This window comes from Pseudochaenichthys georgianus, chromosome 24 (genome assembly GCF_902827115.2).
Source record: "Pseudochaenichthys georgianus chromosome 24, fPseGeo1.2, whole genome shotgun sequence".
NCBI lineage: Eukaryota > Metazoa > Chordata > Actinopteri > Perciformes > Channichthyidae > Pseudochaenichthys > Pseudochaenichthys georgianus.
The window spans coordinates 35,180,547-35,204,494 of record NC_047526.1 but is presented as its reverse complement, the minus strand read 5'-3'; the positions used below and the strand labels follow the sequence as shown (position 1 = coordinate 35,204,494).

Here is a 23,948-nt window from a genome sequence, read left to right as displayed (position 1 = left end):
CTGTGATTGTGTTCACCTGTTGCCCTTGTGTTTCTGCCTCCCCTGCCAGCTGTGTCTTGTCCTGTGATTGTGTTCACCTGTTGCCCTTGTGTTTCTGCCTCCCCTTCCAGCTGTGTCTTGTCCTGTGATTGTGTTCACCTGTTGCCCTTGTGTTTCTGCCTCCCCTGCCAGCTGTGTCTTGTCCTGTGATCACCCTTCTGTGTATTTAGTCTTGTCTTCCCCTGTGCTCCATGTCTGTTCGTCGTCTCTTAAATGTCCCATGTCATGCTTTTCCGGTTATCACCAGTCCCCTTGTGTTATGAAGCTTTTTCTGCATGTAAACGGTCTGCAGAGTCAAAACCCTCAAAGTACACCCTGTAGCGAGTAAAACTCTAACACAGAGAAGACCTGTCTGCTGCCCCAGAACGCCTCGTTGGACATTTCTCTTGTTCCATTGTTTACTTCCTGGGTTCTGTGACGTGTGAACACCCAGATCAAGCACCTCACACACCAGGATGCCTTGGCTAACTAACAGGGAGTCCCATTGGCTTGCATAGAGCTCCCTGAACGCTCTCCACCTTTTTCTTACTCAATATCAAGCCACACTTATTGTTTTTACTTCGGCTGTGAGTGTGTGTGTGCTCACGATGAGTTTCACTTGTTCTCGCTGTATCGCCGACCCGGAAACCTGTCCGCTCCTCGCAGCAACGAGCCTCGCAACGTCCCAACCAATCAGAGCATACTGGGCTCACAGGGAGGAGGGGGGAGGAGCTCCAACAAGCCGTTTAGGACAGAGAGTGAATACACACTTTACAGAGATGCTGGATGAGAAACCAATGTGAGTTTGGAACATTGCACAATGTAAATCTATTCTAGTAGACCTCAACGATGGAATTATGATCAGTAGAAAAGGCCGTGACCTTTTAATGTCTATGATACCTGTCTATGCTCATCTATGCTAGTAGTCCGTGTCTCCTGCCTGTTCCCGCCTGTAACTTTGTTCCTGTCTGTCGTGCTCCCCGGTTTCGTTAATGCTAATTAGTGTCTTGTTTTTCCCGTCCTCGGCTTTTTTGAATAAAGACCGCTTTTTGTTACCAAACCTTTTTGTATTTTTAACTGCACTTGGGTCCTATTTCCCCCCATCCCTGACATGCAGCATGTATCATTAAACACTAAAACAAAAATACGATTCAGATTTCTTTATACTCAATTTTCTACCACAGTATGAATGCCAAGTACTACTAACTGTACTGAATATATAAGACAACAAGAAACACTGATATATTTAGCAGCTCCACGAAAGCATCTGACTTCTATTTTTGCTTTTAGGAGTCATTGTTTGTTTTCTGGCAAAGACTAGTTCAATTAACAAACTGAAATAAGGAGATCTTGGAAGCAGCTTTTCTCACATCAGGGTAAAGCTGCTGTGATGTGTGTTATTGAATTGGAGAACATGCGGACGGACAGCTGCTGTTTTCCTGCAGCTGGAAGATAAAAGACGGAGAAACATCCACACTGCAGTGAAGAGAAACCTGTGTATTCACCACCGCACTTCCTGTTTCCACTGCTGAGATATCGAGTGGTGATTTACTTTAGTAGGTCGACACAGAAGTTAGCATCTCCCTGGTTCCTTCGACAACAAACAATGGGATGTTTCCATTGGGTTTGGGAATATAGCAGAAAAGTGTCTGTGGCAAACTCATGTTTTGTGATATTTATGATATTGACATGTTTTGTTCAGCAGGATAATCTCAATCAATCAATCAGTCAAAGTGTATTTATATCGCCCAATACAACACATTTAGTATTTGTCTCAGTGGACTGTTGTACAGAATATGAATACAACCCCCTCTGTCCTTGGACCCTCTGTTCTTGGAGCCTCACATCGGACAAGGAGAAGAAACCTCGAGGAGAGCAACAGAGGGGGGATCCCTCTCCCAACATCATTTACGGGTAAAACGTTAGCAAAACAACGTAAAGGAAGAAGATCAAGACGACGCAATGGTTAGCTAAAGGCGGCTAATGGTGAATAGACTGTACTTATGAGGCTCTTTATCAGGTGTTCTCGACCCCTCAAAGCTCTTTATATACTATGAGTCATTCACACATTCACACCTCATTCATGCAGCAACACTTGCTCTCGGGAAGCTAACACACACACACACACACACACACACACACACACACACACACACACACACACACACACACACACACACCATGGCCCTTTCTCATTTCATCAAATCCCCCTCCTCGACTCCTCTGTCCTCCGGTAGTGACCCGGAAATGAATTTCAGCGCGCCATGTTGAAGGACATCTCATTTCTCTAAATGCACTTCGAGGACCGAGGATCGAGCGTCGAGGAGGCTCTCTGGAGGAGCTCTAACCGAGGATACACTGATGGGTCCTCCACGGTCCTCCTCGGCTCCTCCGCTCGCATCTCCTGTGGGCGGGACTAAGTATCGAGGATAGGAGTCGAGGAGGGGAGTCGAGGAGGGGAGTTCGAGAAATGAGAAAGGGCCCCGGTATACATCACTTCAGGGGACATTACATTGACTTACATGCATTTCCTGGAGACTTATCCTAACCTTAACCATAGCCAACACATGCCTAACCCTAACCCTTACCCTAAACCTAACCAAGTCTTCACCCTAAAATTAATGATCCCCCTTATGGGGACCTCCAATTTGTCTCCATAAGGGAAGCCAGTCCCCACACGTGACTATGTAAACATATTTAGGTCCCCACAAGTATAGTAATGCTAGACCACACACACACACACACACACACACACACACACACACACACACACACACACACACACACACACACACACACACCGGGAGCACCTTCAGTAACTTGCCCAAAGACACATTGACATGTTGACTGCATGGGGCTGTGATCGAACCGACAGCTTTCTGGTTGAAAGACGACCGCACCCCCCCTCAGCCACAGTCGCCCTCTATAGCTTCAGTTCTGCCCGGACACTCTGCATATCGTAACACTGATAAAATAGTTAAAATGTAAAATCTGTAAAAGTTATTCTACAATGAGGATTTCCATCTGATATCATGATGAATGTAATGATAACATTTTTTGACTGAATTTTGAACATTTAAGAACAATCTGTATGATTTTGAGTTCATTTTTTAAAAACTAAATAATGAAATACAAGCTGGCTTTTTCCGGAAAATGACATTTCATAAACTGCCCAGCAAATATTGTGTTTAGCTAACAATGATGTCGTGCAGGGGTGTCAAACTCAATTTCATCGCGGGCCACATTCGCATATAGGTTGCACTCAAAGGGCCGGTTGTAACCATATAAATATATATATAATATATATATATATATATATATGAAATAATGTATTATATTACATTATTGCCTCTGAATTTGATTATTATTGGATAGGATAATAACTTAGTAATTATCTACGTCTGGAAGCAGAAGTCCAGGACAAATAATTGCAAGTCTCTTCAGTGCGCATGTCACAAAATGAGATGCATTGTGGGACATGTAGTTTATAGGCAACCTGCTTCTGTAAAGTTGCATGTAACCGTATAATACACATATTATATTCTTTGCTAGCTCTTGCGGGGCCGCATAAAATGAAGTCGCGGGCCGGATATGGCCCCCAGGCCTTGAGTTTGACACCCCTGATGTAGTGACTTGAGGGAAAGATAGAAAAAGGTATTACACCCCGTTAGTTCACATTAACACGTTTACTGTTATCATATTTCCTCATTTTAAAGCTTACATTAAATCCACTGTCCTAATTATCCTGCCAGAGACTGACATTACAGGGTGCTTGCAAAGCTTTTATCATTTATTATACATGATGATGAGAGGGCGAGGGAGGGTTTAAATGAATGCTCCCAGATACCAGTGATGTTTCCAGACTACAGATGGAGAGTGTCTCCACACACACTTACAGTAGGTCAGAGTGTGTTTCGTGGGGTTTCTTCAGACGTTGTTGGCACAGTTTCCTCTGCGGTCCCAGTTATTCTGAGTGTTACGCAACGATGCTAATGAAGAGAAAATCCACAGAGAGCTCACTGACTGCCGCTGTACTGCTCTGTGTGCATTCTGCAGATATTCAGCGCTGTGAAGCAAAAGGCACTTCTATTGCACGACAAATGAAACATGAATTAATGCAAATGATTAGAAAAGTCACAGTTTGACATTTTGTCCGAAATCAGCAAGAAAAACTACTAAAAAATATAATGTGAACTGAAATAAATAATTTACTGATTTCACTAAAGCTACAATTTATGACATCTTTTTCAACCTGTTAAGCCCCAGATATGTTCTTTTGGGGTGCTGTGGGGTAGCTTAACGTTTCATGGAGGGTGCTCGAACATTTAGGGTTTTCCATTAATGTACCGGCGCTACAGTGGAACTTTCTACTGCAACACTCTGCAAACGCACACACACAGTACACCAGTACACCCGCGTTACAATGAAGGCTCGATAATCAGCTCACGGCATATAGGCTAGGTGTAAGCAGGGGTAAAGTACTATTTCTATAGGTGGTGTGTGGACCTAACATCCTCTAGGGGGGTCCAGGGGGAAGATTTTGTTTAAATGTTTAAGTTAAAAGCATCAATCTGGTGCACTTTGAGAGTAAAATGAAGAGATCTGGATACATCTCTCAACACCCAGATGAAACAGAACTGTAAACAGATTTTATTTTATCACTCACTTTAAACTGTATTCTTGTTTTACTGTCATATAGTATTTCATACCTTTTTGTATGCCCATAATGATCATATAAACGTGTGCCTCAGAAATACTTGTTTGCATTAATCGTGACCAAACCGTTTGAGACCCACTGAGATAACTTAGACCAAAGTTAACTATCTAAACCCTCAGAGAGTCCTTTAGCTCACTGAGCCTCTCAGTCTGAGAGGAGAGAGTTCTCCCTTCACCTTGTTGTGGAAACACCTCCTTATATCCGTTAGCGCAGCTAGCTAGCACCAGATGCTAACAACAATAATCTCTGGTACCAGTGCGCGCTCTCTCTCTCTCTCTCTCTCTCTCTCTCTCTCTCTCTCTCTCTCTCTCTCTCTCTCTCTCTCTCTCTCTCTCTCACAAAATGGCTCCTGCCACACACACAGAGCCGAGCTTCAATGAAACACAGAGACCCAGAAGTACGTGTACTGTAGCATATTATTATCGAATAATTTTCATATTATGAATTTCAAACGTGAAAATAAAAAAAGACACACACATTTCTTAGGGGTGCTTAGGGGGCGCTATGGCTATCCTAGGGGAGCTGCACCCCCTAGGATAGCCATAGCGCCCCCCTGGCGCCACCTATGTTAAGCCCTGAGTCTGTTTTCAGGTCTCAGGCTCGAAAATGACATGCCCAGAACAAATGACTATATCTTCAGTTCTAAAAGGGGTAAATTAATTAAAAACAATTCCCAAAGCAATGATAAACCTGTGAGTTGGATGTAGAAAGGTCAGAATCCATATAGAATGTTTTTATTTTAAAGTTTAACAGGTTACACATTCGTTTTAGGATAAATACATTTTTTTAATTAGAGTATAGAAATTAAGGAAACTGTGACGTATAATCGAAGGGTACGTCGTGCTAATGGTTTTATTACACCTCGGAATTATCAATCAATGGGTAAATAAAGAAAGAGGTGTCACTAAAGTAATTAGAGTTAGCAATGTGTTAAATCAATACCCAAAACAAATCTAAAGTGTCATTGATTGCTGGATAATTCCAACACACCAAAAAGATTAAGACTTATTGAATATAAAAAGGAAAAGAAACAATAACTCTATTTTCTGCAGCAGCATTGCATATTAGGTAAGCATCTGTACAGCATTAATTAAACATTACACACACACACACACACACACACACACACACACACACACACACACACACACACACACACACACACACACACACACACACACACACACACACACACACACACACACACACACACATCACTTCAGGGGACATTACATTGACTTACATGCATTTCCTGGAGACTTATCCTAACCTTAACCATAACCAACACATGCCTAATCCTAACCCTAACCAAGATGATTCCCCTCATGGGAACCTCCATTTTGTCCCCATAAGGGAGGCGAGTCTTCACACGTGACTGTGTAAACAGATCCCCACAAGTATAGTAATGCTAGGACACACACACACACACACACACACACACACACACACACACACACACACACACACACACACACACACACACACACAGAAACAGAGAAACAGAAACAGAGAAAGTGAGAAGATGGAGCAAAAGGAGTCCGTCTGGAGGAGAGGGCAGAGCGAGGCAGCAAGACATGTTACCGTGGCAACGCAGAGGTGGTGGGAGTCGGGGAGGAAGAGGAAGAAGAGGAGGAAGAGGAGGAGGGAGAAGAGGAGGAGGAGGAGGAAGAGGAAGAAGAGGAAGAAGAGGAGGAGGAAGAGGAAAAGGAAGAGGAAGAGGAAGAAGAGGAAAAGGAGGAGGAGGAAGAGGAGGGTATCATGCATCTGGCTGCTGGTGAGGAAGTGAGGCTGCTTTAGGTTCAACGAGAGAAAAGGGTGATTTTTTTTGATGATTTCTGTTTATATTTATCTTAATTTTGGACCGTTATGTTTCTGTATGAATAACAATTTGATGAATGAGTTTGTTTTTAAACAATAAGAAGTTCACACAAGGTGCTTTCTTCCATAAATTGCCATTATATAAACTGAGCTAAAGATAATGTTTCTGCTGAACAATGATGGAGTGACTGAATGAAGGGGGGGGAGGGGGAGAGAAAGGGGGAAGGGGTTGATGATGTTGTTAAAAAATAGGGGGAGGGTAAAAACAACACAAATAAAAGGGTTGTATTGGCCAGCGGAGGAGAAATCTGTATTTTATATTATATAAATGCTCTTTTTGGTCATTTTTGGACAATTTCTGCTTAAGCTTTACAAAATGTTGCGTCTTAAACTCCTTTTTATCACACAATTAGACACCAAGTTGTAATTGGAGATATAAAAAAATGTCAATATGCAAGTAAACATTGTATTATTATAACTGTAATAATATTTTCATTATATTTCCCCTCATTACGGTTAAACCTCCTGTTTGCATGAGCTCAGAAATATAACTTCCAGTATCAGCCGGGTAAGACTCCCATATGTCGTACTTTCCCACGAGCACTTGAACGCAACATTAAGAGGTTTGTCAGTTACAAAAGCTGCCGAATGGACACAATCCCAGACTCAGATCACCGCTGAGTCGAATCTACTGAATCATTCAATCCTGCCATCAGACAGAGTCATCGTTATTAAAGAGTCCTCTCCTGCTGATGTTCAGGTGTATATCAGTGTGTAGTGTCTCTACTTTAAAGAGTCCTCTCCTGCTGATGTTCAGGTGTGTATCAGTATGTAGTGTCTCTACTTTAAAGAGTCCTCTCCCGCTGATGTTCAGGTGTATATCAGTATGTAGTGTCTCTACTTTAAAGAGTCCTCTCCCGCTGATGTTCAGGTGTATATCAGTGTGTAGTGTCTCTACTTTAAAGAGTCCTCTCCTGCTGATGTTCAGGTGTATATCAGTATGTAGTGTCTCTACTTTAAAGAGTCCTCTCCTGCTGATGTTCAGGTGTATATCAGTATGTAGTGTCTCTACTTTAAAGAGTCCTCTCCTGCTGATGTTCAGGTGTATATCAGTATGTAGTGTCTCTACTTTAAAGAGTCCTCTCCTGCTGATGTTCAGGTGTATATCAGTATGTAGTGTCTCTACTTTAAAGAGTCCTCTCCTGCTGATGTTCAGGTGTATATCAGTATGTAGTGTCTCTACTTTAAAGAGTCCTCTCCTGCTGATGTTCAGCTGTATATCAGTATGTAGTGTCTCTACTTTAAAGAGTCCTCTCCTGCTGAAGTTCAGGTGTATATCAGTATGTAGTGTCTCTACTTTAAAGAGTCCTCTCCTGCTGATGTTCAGGTGTATATCAGTATGTAGTGTATCTACTTTAAAGAGTCCTCTCCTGCTGATGTTCAGGTGTATATCAGTATGTAGTGTCTCTACTTTAAAGAGTCCTCTTCTGCTGATGTTCAGGTGTATATCAGTATGTAGTGTCTCTACTTTAAAGAGTCCTCTCCTGCTGATGTTCAGGTATATATCAGTATGTAGTGTCTCTACATGTCTCCTTGCTTTAATGTTCAAAAAGCTCTTTATTGTTCTCATGCTGCAGCACCTCTTTTCACCCTCTGTCTGAAACCAGAGCCCAGTCTGCTCTGATTGGTTAGCTGGCCGGCTCTGTTGTGATTGGTCAACCGCTTAGAGGTGTCGCGTGTTCGGGAACTTTGGGATGTTATTCTTTGCAGACCATGTACATGCACACACACCTGTATTACCTACTACAGAGAAGGGAACAACCCAAAAAGCATAATAGGGGCTCTTTAAATAGTTCGAATGCAGGTCACACGACACAGCTGTGTTGTGTTCACTGTCTGTCGGCAGCTGCACGGTCAGTTAACTGTGAGAGATTCAGGGCAGCTCGTTCATTACTGAGTGACAGGAAACTGATCTGAGGTCAGAGGGTGTGAAGCGGAGACTGATCACTTTAACGAGGAGATTCATCTTTGACCTCAGACACAAGAGCTCGTTAACGCCCAGCGTGTTCAAACAGATCCTGGAGGCCGTCACAAATCACTGCAAACACAACCGTTAAGTGTTTTAAAACATATTTAAAAAACAATTCTTGACTGAAAAACCGGTTTCTATTCTCTTTGTCAATGTGATGGTTTTTTTTTTTTTTTTATATAAAGCTAATTCTGCCTCGGCAAAAAAAATGTTTCTCGCAATAAAACGTGACGGCTTTGATTTTTTTTTTTGATTTTTTTTTTTTTTTAATATATTTATTTGCACATTGAGACATTTCTGTAAATGCGCCAGAGTTAGCCAACAGGCTATTTTTTGTCTGTAGTCCCTAGACAGATGTTGAAAGTCATCCTAAAAACAAAAATTCACTTCAAATGACAGGTAAATACAATCAGTAAAACAACATTCAACATAGATGCTTATATTATGATAAAAGCATAAAAACTAAAATACATATTCACAAAGCAGACGGATAGCAACAGGTCAAGGCACATGTACAATCAGAGCGTTGTAATGTGCAGATTGTGTCAGAGCTGACTTTCCACTAATCATGTTTTTAAGTTAGATTTAAATAAACTGCAGGTGTTTAGTTCTCTAATCGTTACGGGGATTGAGTTCCACTGTCGTGCAGCTTTAAAAGAAAAAGAAGATTGGCTGAATGAACTCTTCCTTAAGGGAACAACCTAGTCTCCCCTTGTTGCCCTAGTTACAGGCGTGCGTATGGTGATCAAACATCTGAGCGGAGGTGAGGTACGGCCGTGTATTAGAAGTGTTCGAAGTTAAACCTTAAAAAAAGGTGGAGTAATGGTGCTAAAAAAATGGGGGCTCAACCGGGAGATTAAGCTCAATTGCATAAAGTGGTTGATAAAAGGCAACCAACCATCTGATTTAAAAAAAGAAGGAATTATATATATCTCAATTTAAAATAAAACATGTTTCCTTTTATTCCGTTTAAACTGTATTTCATATTTAAGTTTGTGGGTTATTTATACTCCCTGCCTTGATACTCATGTTGCCAGTGCAAGCTACATTTTGAATTAAATCAAACTGTGTGTTCTTCCCGTGAATAAGGAGAACAACCCTAAAGTTGTGCAGACTCTAATCCCTGAGTGATATGGTAATCCTGCAGGATTATGAGTGGATGGGTTTGAGTCCCGCAGTCTCATCTCCTGCTTCCACACACTCTTTCATGTAATCTCTTGTACGCGAGCACAGAGACATGTAATATGCTTTCTACTGCATGGGAAGTGGAGCACGGACTGCAATTCGTGTTCTGTATCTGATGAGCACAACGAGCCCAGACTCTCAGGAGCATATTGACTACGGAGAGGGTCACCGCGAGGACACAACGCTCTGCAGAGTGTGGCCCTGACGGTCTCACTGTGTTCAGATACACATCACTGAGTCGAGCAACCATTACAGGAAACAGGAGAAGAAGAAATAGATGTCAATGCAACACAATTAGTTTATCCAACCCCAGAGCAAGATGCAGCACCGTAACACGTCCATTAGGCCTCCTCAGTGTGCACTTAAAGAAGAAAGTGCGCCAAAAATAGCCCTTAGAAAAAATGCAATAAATTGCATAATAAGGAGGGTCGCCATCGAGCCCTTAAGGGTCTGCCAGCAGGATCATTAGCCTCTTCCTCTTCCTCTGTGAGATGTGCAGCATACTGTGCCACTCAGCGGTTTCCCCAGGCATGTGTCCTACATGCTATTTGTATTTCTTAAAACTAACACGGTCAGGGTTTCCATGACAAACACTAAGTCACAATTGAAGCAGTTTGAGCGGCGCGAGACAAAAGCGAGGCGAGCTGACGACTCAATGGGCGACACACAGAACGGAGAGATAGATATAGGAAACTGGATTTCGACATCTTACATTGCAAACAAGACAACTTAATAATGTTGTAATATCTTTTTTTAGGATGTTAAAGGAATGGTCCACTCATTAGATAATTAATCAAAACTTCAGTATTTAGTGAAACATTATGTTTAAACCATACCCTGAAGAAATCAGCGATATTCCCCGGTAAATAATGATTTTATAGCTCTTTTTTATCAAGACCTGTATATTCCGTCTGGCCGCCGCCATTTTTGCCATTTTCAGTAGTCACGTGATGGTCGTGACGTCATCCATGCGTTCACTTTGTCAACACACGGAAACATGGCGGGGTATTTCAGTTCGGACTCGTCAGCAGAGGAAGAAGTTTTGACCAATGTGAAGAGATTGGATGGGGGAATTCAGCCATACATATCAGTATGACAATACGACACCCTCTGTCCTTAGACCCTCTGTCCTTAGACCCTCACATCGTACAAGGAAAAACTTCCGAAGAAAACCCCCAGTTTAAAGGGAACATGGGAGAAACCTCAGGGAGAGCAACAGAGGAGGGATCCCTCTCCCAGGACGGACAGACGTGCAATAGATGCCGTGTGTAAATTGAAAAGATAATACATTTGCAACATAGGTAGTCCAAATGTTTGAAAATGCATGTGTGTATAATAGGAAGATGATATAAGATACTATATGTATGCATGTAGTACCACCCTTGCTAGCGATTCCCTCTCTAGTTTAGCATACTCAGCTTCGTTGTCCCTGGCCATAGAATCACGATTTTATGGGGCCGGAAAAAACTGGGGGAAAATACACACTAGCCGGTACTACGCTATATGAAAAGGCCACCAAAAACGGTCCTGGCCTGGACGCTAAAGGACGTTAAAACGGGGCTAGCCGCTGCAATGGAAATGCGCTATAACATACCTTATTCTTACTCCGAGCACTACTTCTGCTCCTCCGTCGCTTCACACTTGCAGAGGGCGATTTCTCAACTGGCCGAACTGGTGTCCTGGTCGGTGATGACACCAGAAAGACCGATGGTACTGTATCTCCATTGAGTAATGGTTGTTCTTTAAATCCCATGTTATGTTTTATCATACTCTCAGAGTAGTCGTCCGGAAATGTGAAATGTTCGCTTCATACATGAGCCTGTGAATCTTTCGGTTCGGGCCGGCCACATTTCGCTAGCCACTGCCTCCGAATGTACTTCTTATGCTTACCTTTTGGCAACAGATGGAACCGAGCATTCCGTGGATTGTTCCTATCAGAATTATGGCAATATTTCGCGATACAGTGAGGCATATTTGAAGAGAGAAACTACAGTAAATAACATGGAGATCAACGTGTCTTCGAAAACCAAACGCATGGATTACGTCACGTCCGGGAAATGGCGGCGCCCACAGTGTTGATGTTATTTCGGTATATAATCAGTTTAAAATCACTGATAATGTCATCGGATTACAAAAAAAAAAAAAAAGACTGGCAGAGACTGGTCTGTTTTATCGGATGATAATTATTTAAAAATGAGTGTCATGAGCATACCATTCCTTTAAAGAGAATTATTAACCAAGACAATATGTCCATTTGCTTCAACACACTGCGCTGCTACATGTTGTCCCCACCACTTTGCATTAGGATCATTTGTTAAAAATGTTCTGAAAGTAGCGTGCAACCTCGAGGACTGCATTTCTTTGGAACTGCGACACGTTTAATATTAGTAATATTTAAATAGATAACAGGTACGTACCGTAGTGTCACCACCAATTGTTCTAACAGAGTGACGCCCATGTTATTCAGTATCTCCGTTAACTCTTTTTGAATATGTTTCAGGTCATTTTGAATCTGGATTTATTTTAGATTGAACAATACACATTTCTTCTCTTTGTGCAAATGAACTTCTCAAAGAGTTCTAATTTCTTAGTTCACATCTCTTGGTGCGAGTTATACATCAAAGCATTTTTAGCAAACACATTTTAGAAACTGATGGTCACCAAAAACAACCATATCTTAAAGTGCAGCTAATAACCCAAAATATTATACGGGAGAGAAAGACGTCTTCGCTTATCTCAAGAATCAGGCCAATCTACGGAGGACGAAAACACCGCTGATAGTCCTGGATTTGATTTAAAAAGTGTGTGTTTTGCAGCACTAGAGGCCTTTGTCTTTTGTCACATTGCTGTCAGTTCATTTATCAGATAATCTGCACCGAGCACGATGGAAACGCTCTGAACCAACGAGAAACGAGGACAGCAGCAGCAGATAGCAAAGCTGCTGATGCACGCAGATGTAACTGAGTGATGTGTTCAGGGTAAATTGGCCATCAGACAACTTCAAACTACATCAAACTCTCATGCAGGAGAACGTCGGGCAGATCCGCAGCTTTTCAACACACAATCTGCTGTGTGTGTGTGTGTGTGTGTGTGTGTGTGTGTGTGTGTGTGTGTGTGTGTGTGTGTGTGTGTGTGTGTGTGTGTGTGTGTGTGTGTGTGTGTGTGTGTGTGTGTGTGTGTGTGTGTGTGTGTGTGTGTGTGTGTGTGTGTGTGTGTGTGTGTGTGTGTGTGTGTGTGTGTGTGTGTGTGTGTGTGTGTGTGTGTGTGTGAGAATGACTCAGGCTCATCTCTGCTAACTGTACACAGGGTGAAACATAAGGGTACACAGATTTTACTCAGAGAGAAATAATGCAACAGATTTAATGTATTAATTTGAAAGATGTAACTGAAGTGTGTTTTGATATAGAGCTGTGTCCATTCTTTACGACTCCATTCACACAACACAACTTTGCGGTCTATGTCTCAACTACTTCAATAAATACAACTATATTTTTAAATAATGCATTACCCACCCTAACATCTGTAGGCCTTTAAATGCGTCCATCCAGAGGAACGTCGGCGTGAATGAAACGCTCGACTGGTGATTTTGTTAAAGTGTTAAATATGCATTTGATTAGTCTCACTCTGCGCTCCCTTCTGTGTCCTGCAGGACGACGAGCTGCTCGGTGTGAACGATGACTGTGTGAACGATGACTCAGCTAATAGCAGCCATCAATAATTCAGACTCTAATCTGCGTCTGGAGGCCCGTCAGACGCCTTATACCGACTCACCGATCACAGAAATGCACCGGTTTGTTCCCTCAGTCTGAGAAAAGATGTGTACCAACAAACCGACTCCACTCTGTGCCGAGGAGGCGGAGCAATAAGGTTCATAGGAAGTGTGATAGCTGAAATATCAATATACAGATTATATAGCGATATGATATTTAATTATTAAAGTGATACTTCGCCTTAAGAAGACAAATAAGAAGACATTATACACACTGATTTATGCTATTGAGATTGATTATTTAAAAACAATAAGGTTTGCTGCTCATTTTTCTACAAATATTAGAGTCATGGCCTGAATTTTCAAAATAAAAGTATACTGATTACCTTGAAAAACACTTTTCTTCTCCTCATTTCCAATGGAAATGAAGGTTTTACATTTGAACAACTATTACATTTCATTAATAAAGACCTCATTCTCCAAACTGATGCAAGCTTTTGATGTTAGCCTACAGACCAACTCATCGCTGTGCTGAAAAGTCAGACCAATAAAGTTTACAGAAAGCGCAGGGGTTAGAAAACCTCAAAAAAGAGCATCTCGATTATATAGAAATATAATATTATAAAAAAAGGTTAATGGTACTTAAGAAGCCCCATTAGAAGAGAGGACACACTCTGGTTTGTGGATGGTTATGTTGTCGTGATTCATTATCTTTTAAAAAGTTCTGTTTCTTTCTGATCAGGGTAAAACATATCAGAGCCATCGCCTGAATTTCAAAATAAAAGCACCTATTACTGTGGAAGTCCATCGTGATTCAACATAAAGGTTATACATAATTAAAAAATCCTACATTTCCTAAACAAAGTCCTCAGTTTCCAAACATATTAGGTATTCAAAAAGTAACAGCTCCACTTTTTCCTCCCTTCTTTACACCCAGTAACGTGTTCGATGGAGCTCAGCTTTCACAGAGACACAGGATGAGAGTTTGATGTTCAACAGCTCGCCCTCCGTCAGATCATCTCTCAGACCTTGCTGCGCTTTACTCAACACTTCCTCCAGACACAGCTACCCATGGAGCACGGCACAAACTGACACACACACACACACACACACACACACACACACACACACACACACACACACACACACACACACACACACACACACACACACACACACACACACACACACACACACACACACCAGAAGATAGACACTACCTCTCAGGTCTGGCTGATAACCAGAGGACATCTCTCCTCCTGTAACTCACTTCTGTGATGACATTAGAGGTGTCCTTTCCGCTGACAGCACTAATGCCATTAGATGTCTTCATTGCGCACAGACCAATCCAATGAGCACCTTCACTTCTCATTTCTCCTCCTCTCTACATGCGCCAGGAGGGAAACCTGGACTCATGACAGAGGAGAAACCTGAAGAAAACCAAACTCACATCGACTAAAGAAACCTTTCTCTGCGTCATCAAGTGCCAACGAGCCGTGAACAAGAGAAGCACCAACATGGAAAAGTCATTATTCCCTCAAACATGCTTACGCCCTAACAAAGTGCGTCTCTTGTTTTTAAGTGGAATATGGTTTACGTTTGTTCTGTAAGTTAGAAGTTAGATCAAGAAAGACTTCACTGACAGGAAACACATGTCAGAGCTTCGGTGAGGACAAGACTGCAGATTTCTAAAGGATAACACTGAACTATTACATTCTTAATATCAATGAATCTGTCAATTGATATTTCATTCAATTAGAAGGTTCTTCAGCTAATACATTTGTCCCAAAGCAGTCCAAAGTAATCAGGCCATAGTGACGTCTTTTTGTTTTGTTTGAACAATAATCAAAACCCCAAAGGCAACTTAATTTATATTTACATAGTGCAGTGTTTCTCAAACTTTTTCATACCAAGGACACTTAACCAATAAAAAAACACTCGCGGACCACCTAACTCCACAAATATCCAAAAACACATCGTTTTTTACAAATCGCCTGAAAATGGTACAAACAAGTGGCCACATGTGTGATGAAGGTGTTTATCTGGGCTATATCATGCAATCGAAAGTGAAACTTAACCTTGCTCCATTGCGGAGATATTCCCGCGAGAGTGCGGAAAACTTTAATTAATTAATTTATTTCAAATGTGAAATTTTACCAATATACTCACGGACCACTAGGGGGTGCTCACGGACCACCAGCGGTCCGCGGACCACACTTTGAGAACCACTGGCATAGAGTAACACTCAAAGAAAGAAAAGCTGCCCATTGTTAGATTGAAGAAGCAGGTATTTCACATCGTTGTTTGATAACATAGATATGCTTTATCAAAATTGTTCTGGATTGATTTTCTATTTCAATTTCTGTACTCAACGTATCGCTTCAACTCTAATGTTATGAACAATAATGTGGCATAAATACAACCAATGAGAAAAGAACGGAACTACAAATCACAAATACGTTCCTGCATTATTGATATCATTAGGCTCCAGTAGGATTTGTGTTTTAAATGTCGGTCGAATAATCGATTATTATTCGCCAGGGCTGCCGAATAATCGATTTTGATCATGGTCAGTTTCTGGCAACCCTACTTCTTACATGTTGAACCCAAATACCTGTACTTTCTACTTCTTACATGTTGAACACAAATACCTGTACTTTCTACTTCTTACATGTTGAACTCAAATACCTGTACTTTCTACTTCTTACATGTTGAACTCAAATACCTGTACTTTCTACTTCTCTCATGTTGAACTCAAATACCTGTACTTTCTACTTCTCACATGTTGAACCCAAATACCTGTACTTTCTACTTCTTACATGTTGAACTCAAATACCTGTACTTTCTACTTCTCACATGTTTAACCCAAATACCTGTACTTTCTACTTCTCACATGTTGAACACAAGTACCTGTACTTTCTACTTCTTACATGTTGAACTCAAATACCTGTACTTTCTACTTCTCACATGTTTAACCCAAATACCTGTACTTTCTACTTCTTACATATTGAACCCAAATACCTGTACTTTCTACTTCTTACATGTTGAACTCAAATATCTGAACTTTCTACTTCTCACATGTTGAACACAAATACCTGTACTTTCTACTTCTTACACTTTGAACTCAAATACCTGTACTTTCTACTTCTTACATGTTGAACTCAAATACCTGTACCTTCTACTTCTCACATGTTGAACTCAAATACCTGTACTTTCTACTTCTCTCATGTTGAACTCAAATACCTGTACTTTCTACTTCTCTCATGTTGAACTCAAATACCTGTACTTTCTACTTCTCACATGTTGAACTCAAATACCTGTACTTTCTACTTCTTACATGTTGAACACAAATACCTGTACTTTCTACTTCTCTCATTTCCCAAACAGCTGGTTCCTTTAGTCTGAATGTGTGTTGGTGCGTGATCATTACTGTGTCACTGTGTGCCTATTGGTTGGAACACGATCCGTGTATCCATCACTTCCTGGTCTTCTCTAAAGAAGAGGGACCAATGGAAACGTTGTCATGTTGCCGTTGTTCAGCATGGAAACATTCATTAGCTAACAATGACACTATTGTTCTATTAATATAAAGGGAGGTCAGGTACTCTTTAAAGCAGCTGCTATGGGTACTTTTTACTGAAGTACACTTCAAAGCCTCTTTACTTTCACTTGAGTAAAGACGTTTAGACAGTACTTCTACTTCTACTAAACACGAGTATCTGTACTTCTACTTGAGTAAAGGATGTGTGTACTCTGCCCTCTCTGCACCACACCACTAACCAAAGATAAACCACCACCATGACAGCTCCTACCTGCAGGCCCTCGATGGCGAGCCGCAGCATGCTGGGCGTCAGCTTGGACGCCTGCTTGAAGGTGAAGTTGCTCCAGTCGATGATGAGGATGAAGCCGTTCACCTGCAGCTCCGGGTCCTCGATCATGGCCTCCAGCGACAGCAGGATGGCTCTCAGGATGTCCACAAAGGTGTACCTGAGGGACGAGAGCAGCAGGGCTCGCTTATAAGGACAATATTAAGTGGCTCTGAAGTCACTTTCTGCACCTTGTCTTGAAAAGTGGGCTAGCAGGAGGGCTCGGATCGTAAAATATACACTTTTGTTTTAATGGTCTTCAACATGCAATTGTAGGAAATGTAATATGTGTATGAGGTAATGATGTCTAGAAAGAAATGCATCAGCTATACTGTATATACTGCATCATTAACAGAGTGAGATGTTTTCAATTTACACACGGCATCTATTGCAGTCTGTCCGTCCTGGGAGAGGGATCCCTCCTCTGCTGCTCTCCCTGAGGTTTCTCCCATGTTCCCTTTAAACTGTGGGGTTTCTCTGGAAGTGTTTCCTTGTACGATGTGAGGGTCTAAGGACAGAGGGTCTAAGGACAGAGGGTCTGAGGACAAAGGGTCTGAGGACAAAGGGTCTGAGGACAGAGGGTCTGAGGACAGAGGGTCTAAGGACAGAGGGTCTGAGGACAGAGGGTCTGAGGACAGAGGGTCTGAGGACAGAGGGTCTAAGGACAGAGGGTCTAAGGACAGAGGGTCTAAGGACAAAGGGTCTAAGGACAGAGCGTCTAAGGACAGAGCGTCTGAGGACAGAGGGTCTGAGGACAGAGGGTCTGAGGACAGAGGGTCTGAGGACAGAGGGTCTAAGGACAGAGGGTCTTAGGACAGAGGGCCTAAGGACAGAGGGTCTAAAGACAGAGGGTCTTAGGACAGAGGGCCTAAGGACAGAGGGTCTAAGGACAGAGGGTCTGAGGACAGAGGGTCTAAGGACAGAGGGTCTAAGGACAGAGGGTCTGAGGACAGAGGGTCTAAGGACAGAGGGTCTAAGGACAGAGGGTCTGAGGACAGAGGGTCTGAGGACAGAGGGTCTGAGGACAGAGGGTGTCGTATTGTCATACTGATATTCTGTACACACTGTGAAGTCCACTGAGACAGATGTACCATGTGTGATATTGGGCTATAAATAAACATTGATTGAGTGAGAATAAAACTTGAATTTGTTAAACGTACTAATCATGTATTTCTATGTCGTTTAAGAATCAGGCATTTTGGTAGACAATGTAACATGTGTCTACTTTGACATTACTGCTGTCTTACTGTTCGAACAAACTTCTCTCAAAGCGTTCTCATTATTTTATTGACGTGTCTTGGTGCAAGCTATTTCGAAAAACATTTGTACCTAACTACAACTTTTTAAAAGTGGTTGCTTCCCGGCGCCCCAGTGTAAATGACACCTATTCAAAATGGTTGGTTGTACTGCGTGGAGTCAGTAATAGTCAACCTACCTTAGCATTACCGTACTTTTCGGACTATAAAGCGCACCTGCATATAAGCCGCAGCAGCTAAATTGTCCGTCTGTCTTGCTCTCGTTCTGTCCAGGGACGGACTGGGGGGAAAAAGTGGCCCGGGGATTAATTGACAGACAGGCCCACTTAATGCGCGGCATGTGTCGGCCGGCCGGCGACGAAAGTATGTTACTTAACAAAAAACCCTATGCCTTTAATGTTATTTTGGACAATTATTCATATAGTAATCACATTGAGCCCTTGAGTTGCCTAGAGCAAAATAGTTACAGCATATATTTAGTGATTTTAATTTTAACAGATCACTGATGCAATAACATTTGGACCCAATTTGCCTGACTTGACACATGGAATAAAGCATGGGCGTAGGAAGCATCCTCAATGTGGGTGAGACAATTTAACAGGGGGTGTGGGCAGGTGGTGGACCTCACCTCCTCTAGGGGGGTCCGGGGGCAAGCTCCCCCGGGAAGATTTTTTTTTTTTAAATGTCGAAGTTAAATGCATCAATCTGGTCCATTTTGAGAGCAAAATTAGGGACTAAATCTATGGCAGTCATTAGGGGCTTGGACTGTGAGCCGTAGGGTCGCCGGTTCAAGTCCCCGACCAGACCTATTTGGAGTGTGGACTTCTACTTGGAGAGGTCCCAGTTCACCTCCTGCCCTGCCGTGGTGCCCTTGAGCAAGAAACCAGACAAGGCTGTACCTTTAGTAATGAATATTACATGTTGTGAGAAAATCTTTCCACCAATAATTCCAATAAGTAATCCAAAATGTATTCACTTCAGGTTTACGAAAGTAACTGTAATCAGATTACTCGTTTTTCAAATGTAACACGAGCTGAATACAGTTACTTGATTTTTGTATTCTGATTACGTAACGCCGTTACATGTATTCCGTTACAACCCAACCCTGGCCACACCCCACTGGGCTGGGCCGGAACACTTACAAATGTGGGCCGGTAGGATTTAGGCAAAAAAAAAGAATTTTTTTATTTTTTTTTAGAAACTTTTTTTTTTTTTTGGCCCTCCGGCCCACACACAGCACCGGCCCACCGGGGAAACTCCCGGTATTCCCGATGGCCAGTCCGCCCCTGGTTCTGTCTCTCGGTTCCACTTTTACTTTGGCGCGCTACCTGTCTCACTCTTTTCCGGCCTCCAGCTTTTCCTGCTGGAGCCCGCCGCTTAAAGGTGGCGGGCGCGGACCGGTCATAGAGCCCATAGAGTTAAAGGTGGTTAATGTTACCTGTAAATCCATAGATTTAGGAGGTTCCCTAGTGGCCGTTAGCTGTACAAAAAAAATGGGGGGAAAAGTCGCGGCTTATAGTCCGAAAATTACGGTAGTTAGTACGCTCCCCACAGATGGAACCAAACCCGAGGTCTTCACCAACGAGTTCTTTTAAGTCGAGGCTTTGTTCATCTGCTTACCCAGAAGCCTTTTAACTTGTAACGTTTAAACATGTATTGTTTACCTGTGGTGTTTATTTTATTATTTATTATCTTTGCTTTGTAATGTCTGTTGTAAAATTGTATAATGTGTTTTTAATGTATTTATTCCTAAAAAGTCTTTTAATTAGTTTTGTGAAGCACTTTGAATTGTCGCATGCTGAAAAGCGCTATATAAATAACCTTGCCTTGTGCACCTACCGTATTCACAATGTAGTTTTTAAACTGTTCTGCATCTCTTGTATGGTTTTATGAATCTGTTAGTCCATGATGTTTATGTATGGTGTTCCTTTCTGTTGTCTTCTTAGTGTTAACGATGTAAAGCACTTTGAATTGCCTCTGTGTCGGAAAATGTGCTTTATAAATACACGAACCTTACCTTATCAATATGTATGTGTTTCTTCCCCACAGCCCGAGTTAATGAGATTAAAGGGTTGGGACGGAAAACAATAATTGACCCTGATCAAAGCTTTATGAATAAGTCATATTATTGCTAACGCTGAAATGAAATGTATGCTGTACCCAAGGCAAGGCAAGCTTATTTATAAAGCACCTTTCAACACAAGGCAATTCGAGGTGCTTTACAAAAATGAAAGGCAATCAGACAAAGGCATTTAAAAACAGTCACCCTAAAGTCTCTATACATGCTGGTCTGAGAGTCTTTCAGCTTCTTTCCAGTTTACATATTAAGACGATAGTGTTCGCAGTAAGATGAAATCGTCCGTCTTGTTTTATCATAGCAATGCCCCTGTGCACAAAGCAATATCCATAACAGTGTATTTGATATGGCGTACTTTCCATACGCAGCATTTATGGTGAGGTCTGTCAAGCCTGGACGGAGGACGTCTCCTCTTGTTGCCCCCCTTTCTCCCCTACACAGTCAATGTTGGAGTTTGTCATCATCTGAATGAACGGTGGTGTCGAAAGTTCTTTTATTATGGGGTTATAATCGACTTGTATTTTCCCATTTTGGTTTGCAGAGCGCCGACCTTTATCCAACGCCTCTGGGAGACACTGGAACGACATGTGACCCAACATGATGCTCCTGCTGCTGGATATACAGACTGCAGTCCAGGCGGTCACAGCAGCAGATACCTTTAGTTGTGCACATGCCGTTAAACATGTCCCGTTATCTCTCATGTAATGGTCCCGTGTTGCTGTGTGTTGTGTGGGGGTGCGCACTGTATTTCTGGAACTTATTAAAGAAGACGAATGGGTTTGTTTGTGGGTGCTTTGTGATAAATGTTGTGGCGCTGAACGGACAGCTCCATTAACCATCCTGCACTTCTTCGTATTGGATTTTAGACACTGCCCCCCCCCCCCCTCTCTGTGTTCCTCTTTATGTCTCAGACCAGATAACCTGCACTCAGGTTTATCAATAGTGGAAGAAGTATTCAGATCCTGAGTAACAGTACCGATACATCATGTCAAAATACATTTTTCTACTAAAAGTCCTGCCATTTAAAGTATAATAAGTAAAAGTAATTATTATATTCATTTTGGTGTAAAAAAATGTCACAAATGATTCACCATTTTCTTAACTTTTCATTTCAATATTTTACCTTTCTTTGTGTACCTTAAATAGTGGTTACATCTTTATATATATATATAGTTATTCATGTTTCCTTAATGCTATCTAAAAGTAACTAGCTTTAAAGTATCTGCAGTGGAGGATTAAGGTACATGGAAATACTCATGGAAAGTACAATTACCTTCAGTAACTACAGTAAACGTATACATAATGTCAAAATACTTCATTTTGAAGTTAAAGTCCTGCATTCAAATTCCTACTTAATTAAGTATCAGCAACATGTAAAGTATGTAAAGTATAGAAAGTAAAAGCACTAACTCTGCAAAATAAAGGCCTCCATGTATATTATTATATGTATTTTGTTGAACATCACTTTTTACATTACATTGCATTTAGCTGACGCTTTTATCCAAAGCCACTTTCGTAGACTCAGGTATTTTCGCACAAATGATTCACGACTTTCTTAACTTTTCATGACATATTTGATAATTTTACCTTTTTCTTTACCTTCAGCAGTGGTTCAATCTTTATATCTTAAGTTAATCACGTTTCCTTAATGCTAAATGTGAATACAAAAAGTAACTAGTGTAAGTATATAAGACTGTTAAACACCTGTACTTACTATCTGTTTGCAACTTATATCAATTTTCCAATTATTTGTATATAGACTATTCTGCACAATTATATTATATTTGATTTTATTGACTTGCACTATTGTATCTGTGTTACTGTGTTGCTCTGTTGGAAGAGCCTGAGCCTAAGATGGTCATTGTCCACTACACTAGCTATGCACACGTGACAATAAAAGCCTTGCATCTTGAAAAAATACGTAAACGTTTAACGATCGTTTTAAAAGTCAAAAATACTAAACATGTCGAGAATCTTGAATCTTGAAAGTACCGCGAGAAATATCTGACAAATGTACTTTCTTACCTGCTCTGGTCCCAGTTGGCAGCGAACAGAACCAGAATCTTCCTCCCGTACCGGTCCAGGTTGGACAGCACCCCGGGGAACCCGTCCTTCAGGGCCTGCTTGATGCCCGGATCTGTCGCCTTCAGGTTCTTGAACATGTCCAGGTTCTGCTGCCGGTACTCGAAGTACTGAGCCAGCAGCCGGAACGCCTCGAAGTGGTTGAATTTCCTGGCGCGGAGGAACCTGAGGATGAACGCGTCGTCCGTCCGGAGGAACCCGATGTCCGGCCGGGTGATGATCATGTCCCGGACCTCCTGGATGTCATGGTGGAGGGTCTCCGGGTTCTCCTTCAGCTCCACCTTCGCCTTCTCCAGGGTCTCCACGGAGAGGCCAGCCTGTAAGTGAGTCATCTTCGTGGCAACAGCTGGGTGAAACACCAGAATAAAAAAGCAGCAACAGTTTCCTTCTTCTCCTTCTCCTTCTCCTTCTTCTTCTTTCTGGCTTCAGATGGAGGCCTGCTGCTCTGTAATCCACCCTGAACTCATATGATGCATTCTCACTTTTACGCACAGGGATTTTTTGTATTCCACCTTTTCCAAAGATCTGTGTTGTTTTGATCCAGCATGCATATCATGACTCCTGCAGCTTCAGGCGGAGCATCCAACCTGCTGATCGGGGCGGCCTGATCTCACACCGCCCTCCTCCTCCATCACTCTCTCTATGTCTGATCTGTGGCAAAATGACGGCGACAGCATCACCGTCTCCACCGGCGTCGCTCGCGGCGGCCAGGAAATGCGGCACCAGCCTGTTAAAACACCTGCTAAATCTCCACCATGCCGTGTGAGATCACCGACACCACCATGCCTCCGCCTTCATCTCCATCTCCATCCGCCGACTGCTGCTGCTGCTGCTGCTGCTGCTGCTGCTGCTGCTGCTGCTGCTGCTGCTCCGAAACCGTCACAAAATAGTCTGCTTCTCTCCGCGTCTCCCCAGCAACATGAATAGGTGTGATTTCAGATTAAAAACCACCGGGATTTTTGTTTTGTGTTGCATCCAGCAGCACAGGTGTCCCGCGAGGTTTAGCCACCGGTTACTGTGTGTTTTTGAAAAAAAAGAAGAGAGAGGTGGGGTGGAGTCAAATGGGTGGAGGCGGGAGGGAGGGAGGGGGGATTACCGTCTCCAGTCCACCGTCTGCTCGCAGGGAAAGTGACTGACAACAAGGGAGGGGGGGAAGGGAGGGGGGAGGAGGAGGAGGAGGAGGAGGAGGAG

The 23,948-nt window shown here is 42.3% G+C and overlaps 1 protein-coding gene across 1 annotated transcript in view; it reads right to left on the bottom strand.

The window, feature by feature from the left end:
* The window catches only part of clvs2 (clavesin 2), a 46,375-nt gene extending 22,608 nt beyond the window's left edge, over positions 1 to 23,767 (bottom strand). Inside the window, exons 1-2 of the mRNA XM_034075481.2 lie at positions 22,701 to 23,767; positions 17,289 to 17,463 (exon numbers count right to left, since the gene is read on the bottom strand). Coding sequence (XP_033931372.1) covers positions 17,289 to 17,463; positions 22,701 to 23,089 — 564 coding nt within the window. The 5' untranslated portion in view covers positions 23,090 to 23,767. The remainder of the gene's footprint in view (positions 1 to 17,288; positions 17,464 to 22,700) is intronic.
* Between the last annotated feature and the right edge of the window lie 181 nt (positions 23,768 to 23,948).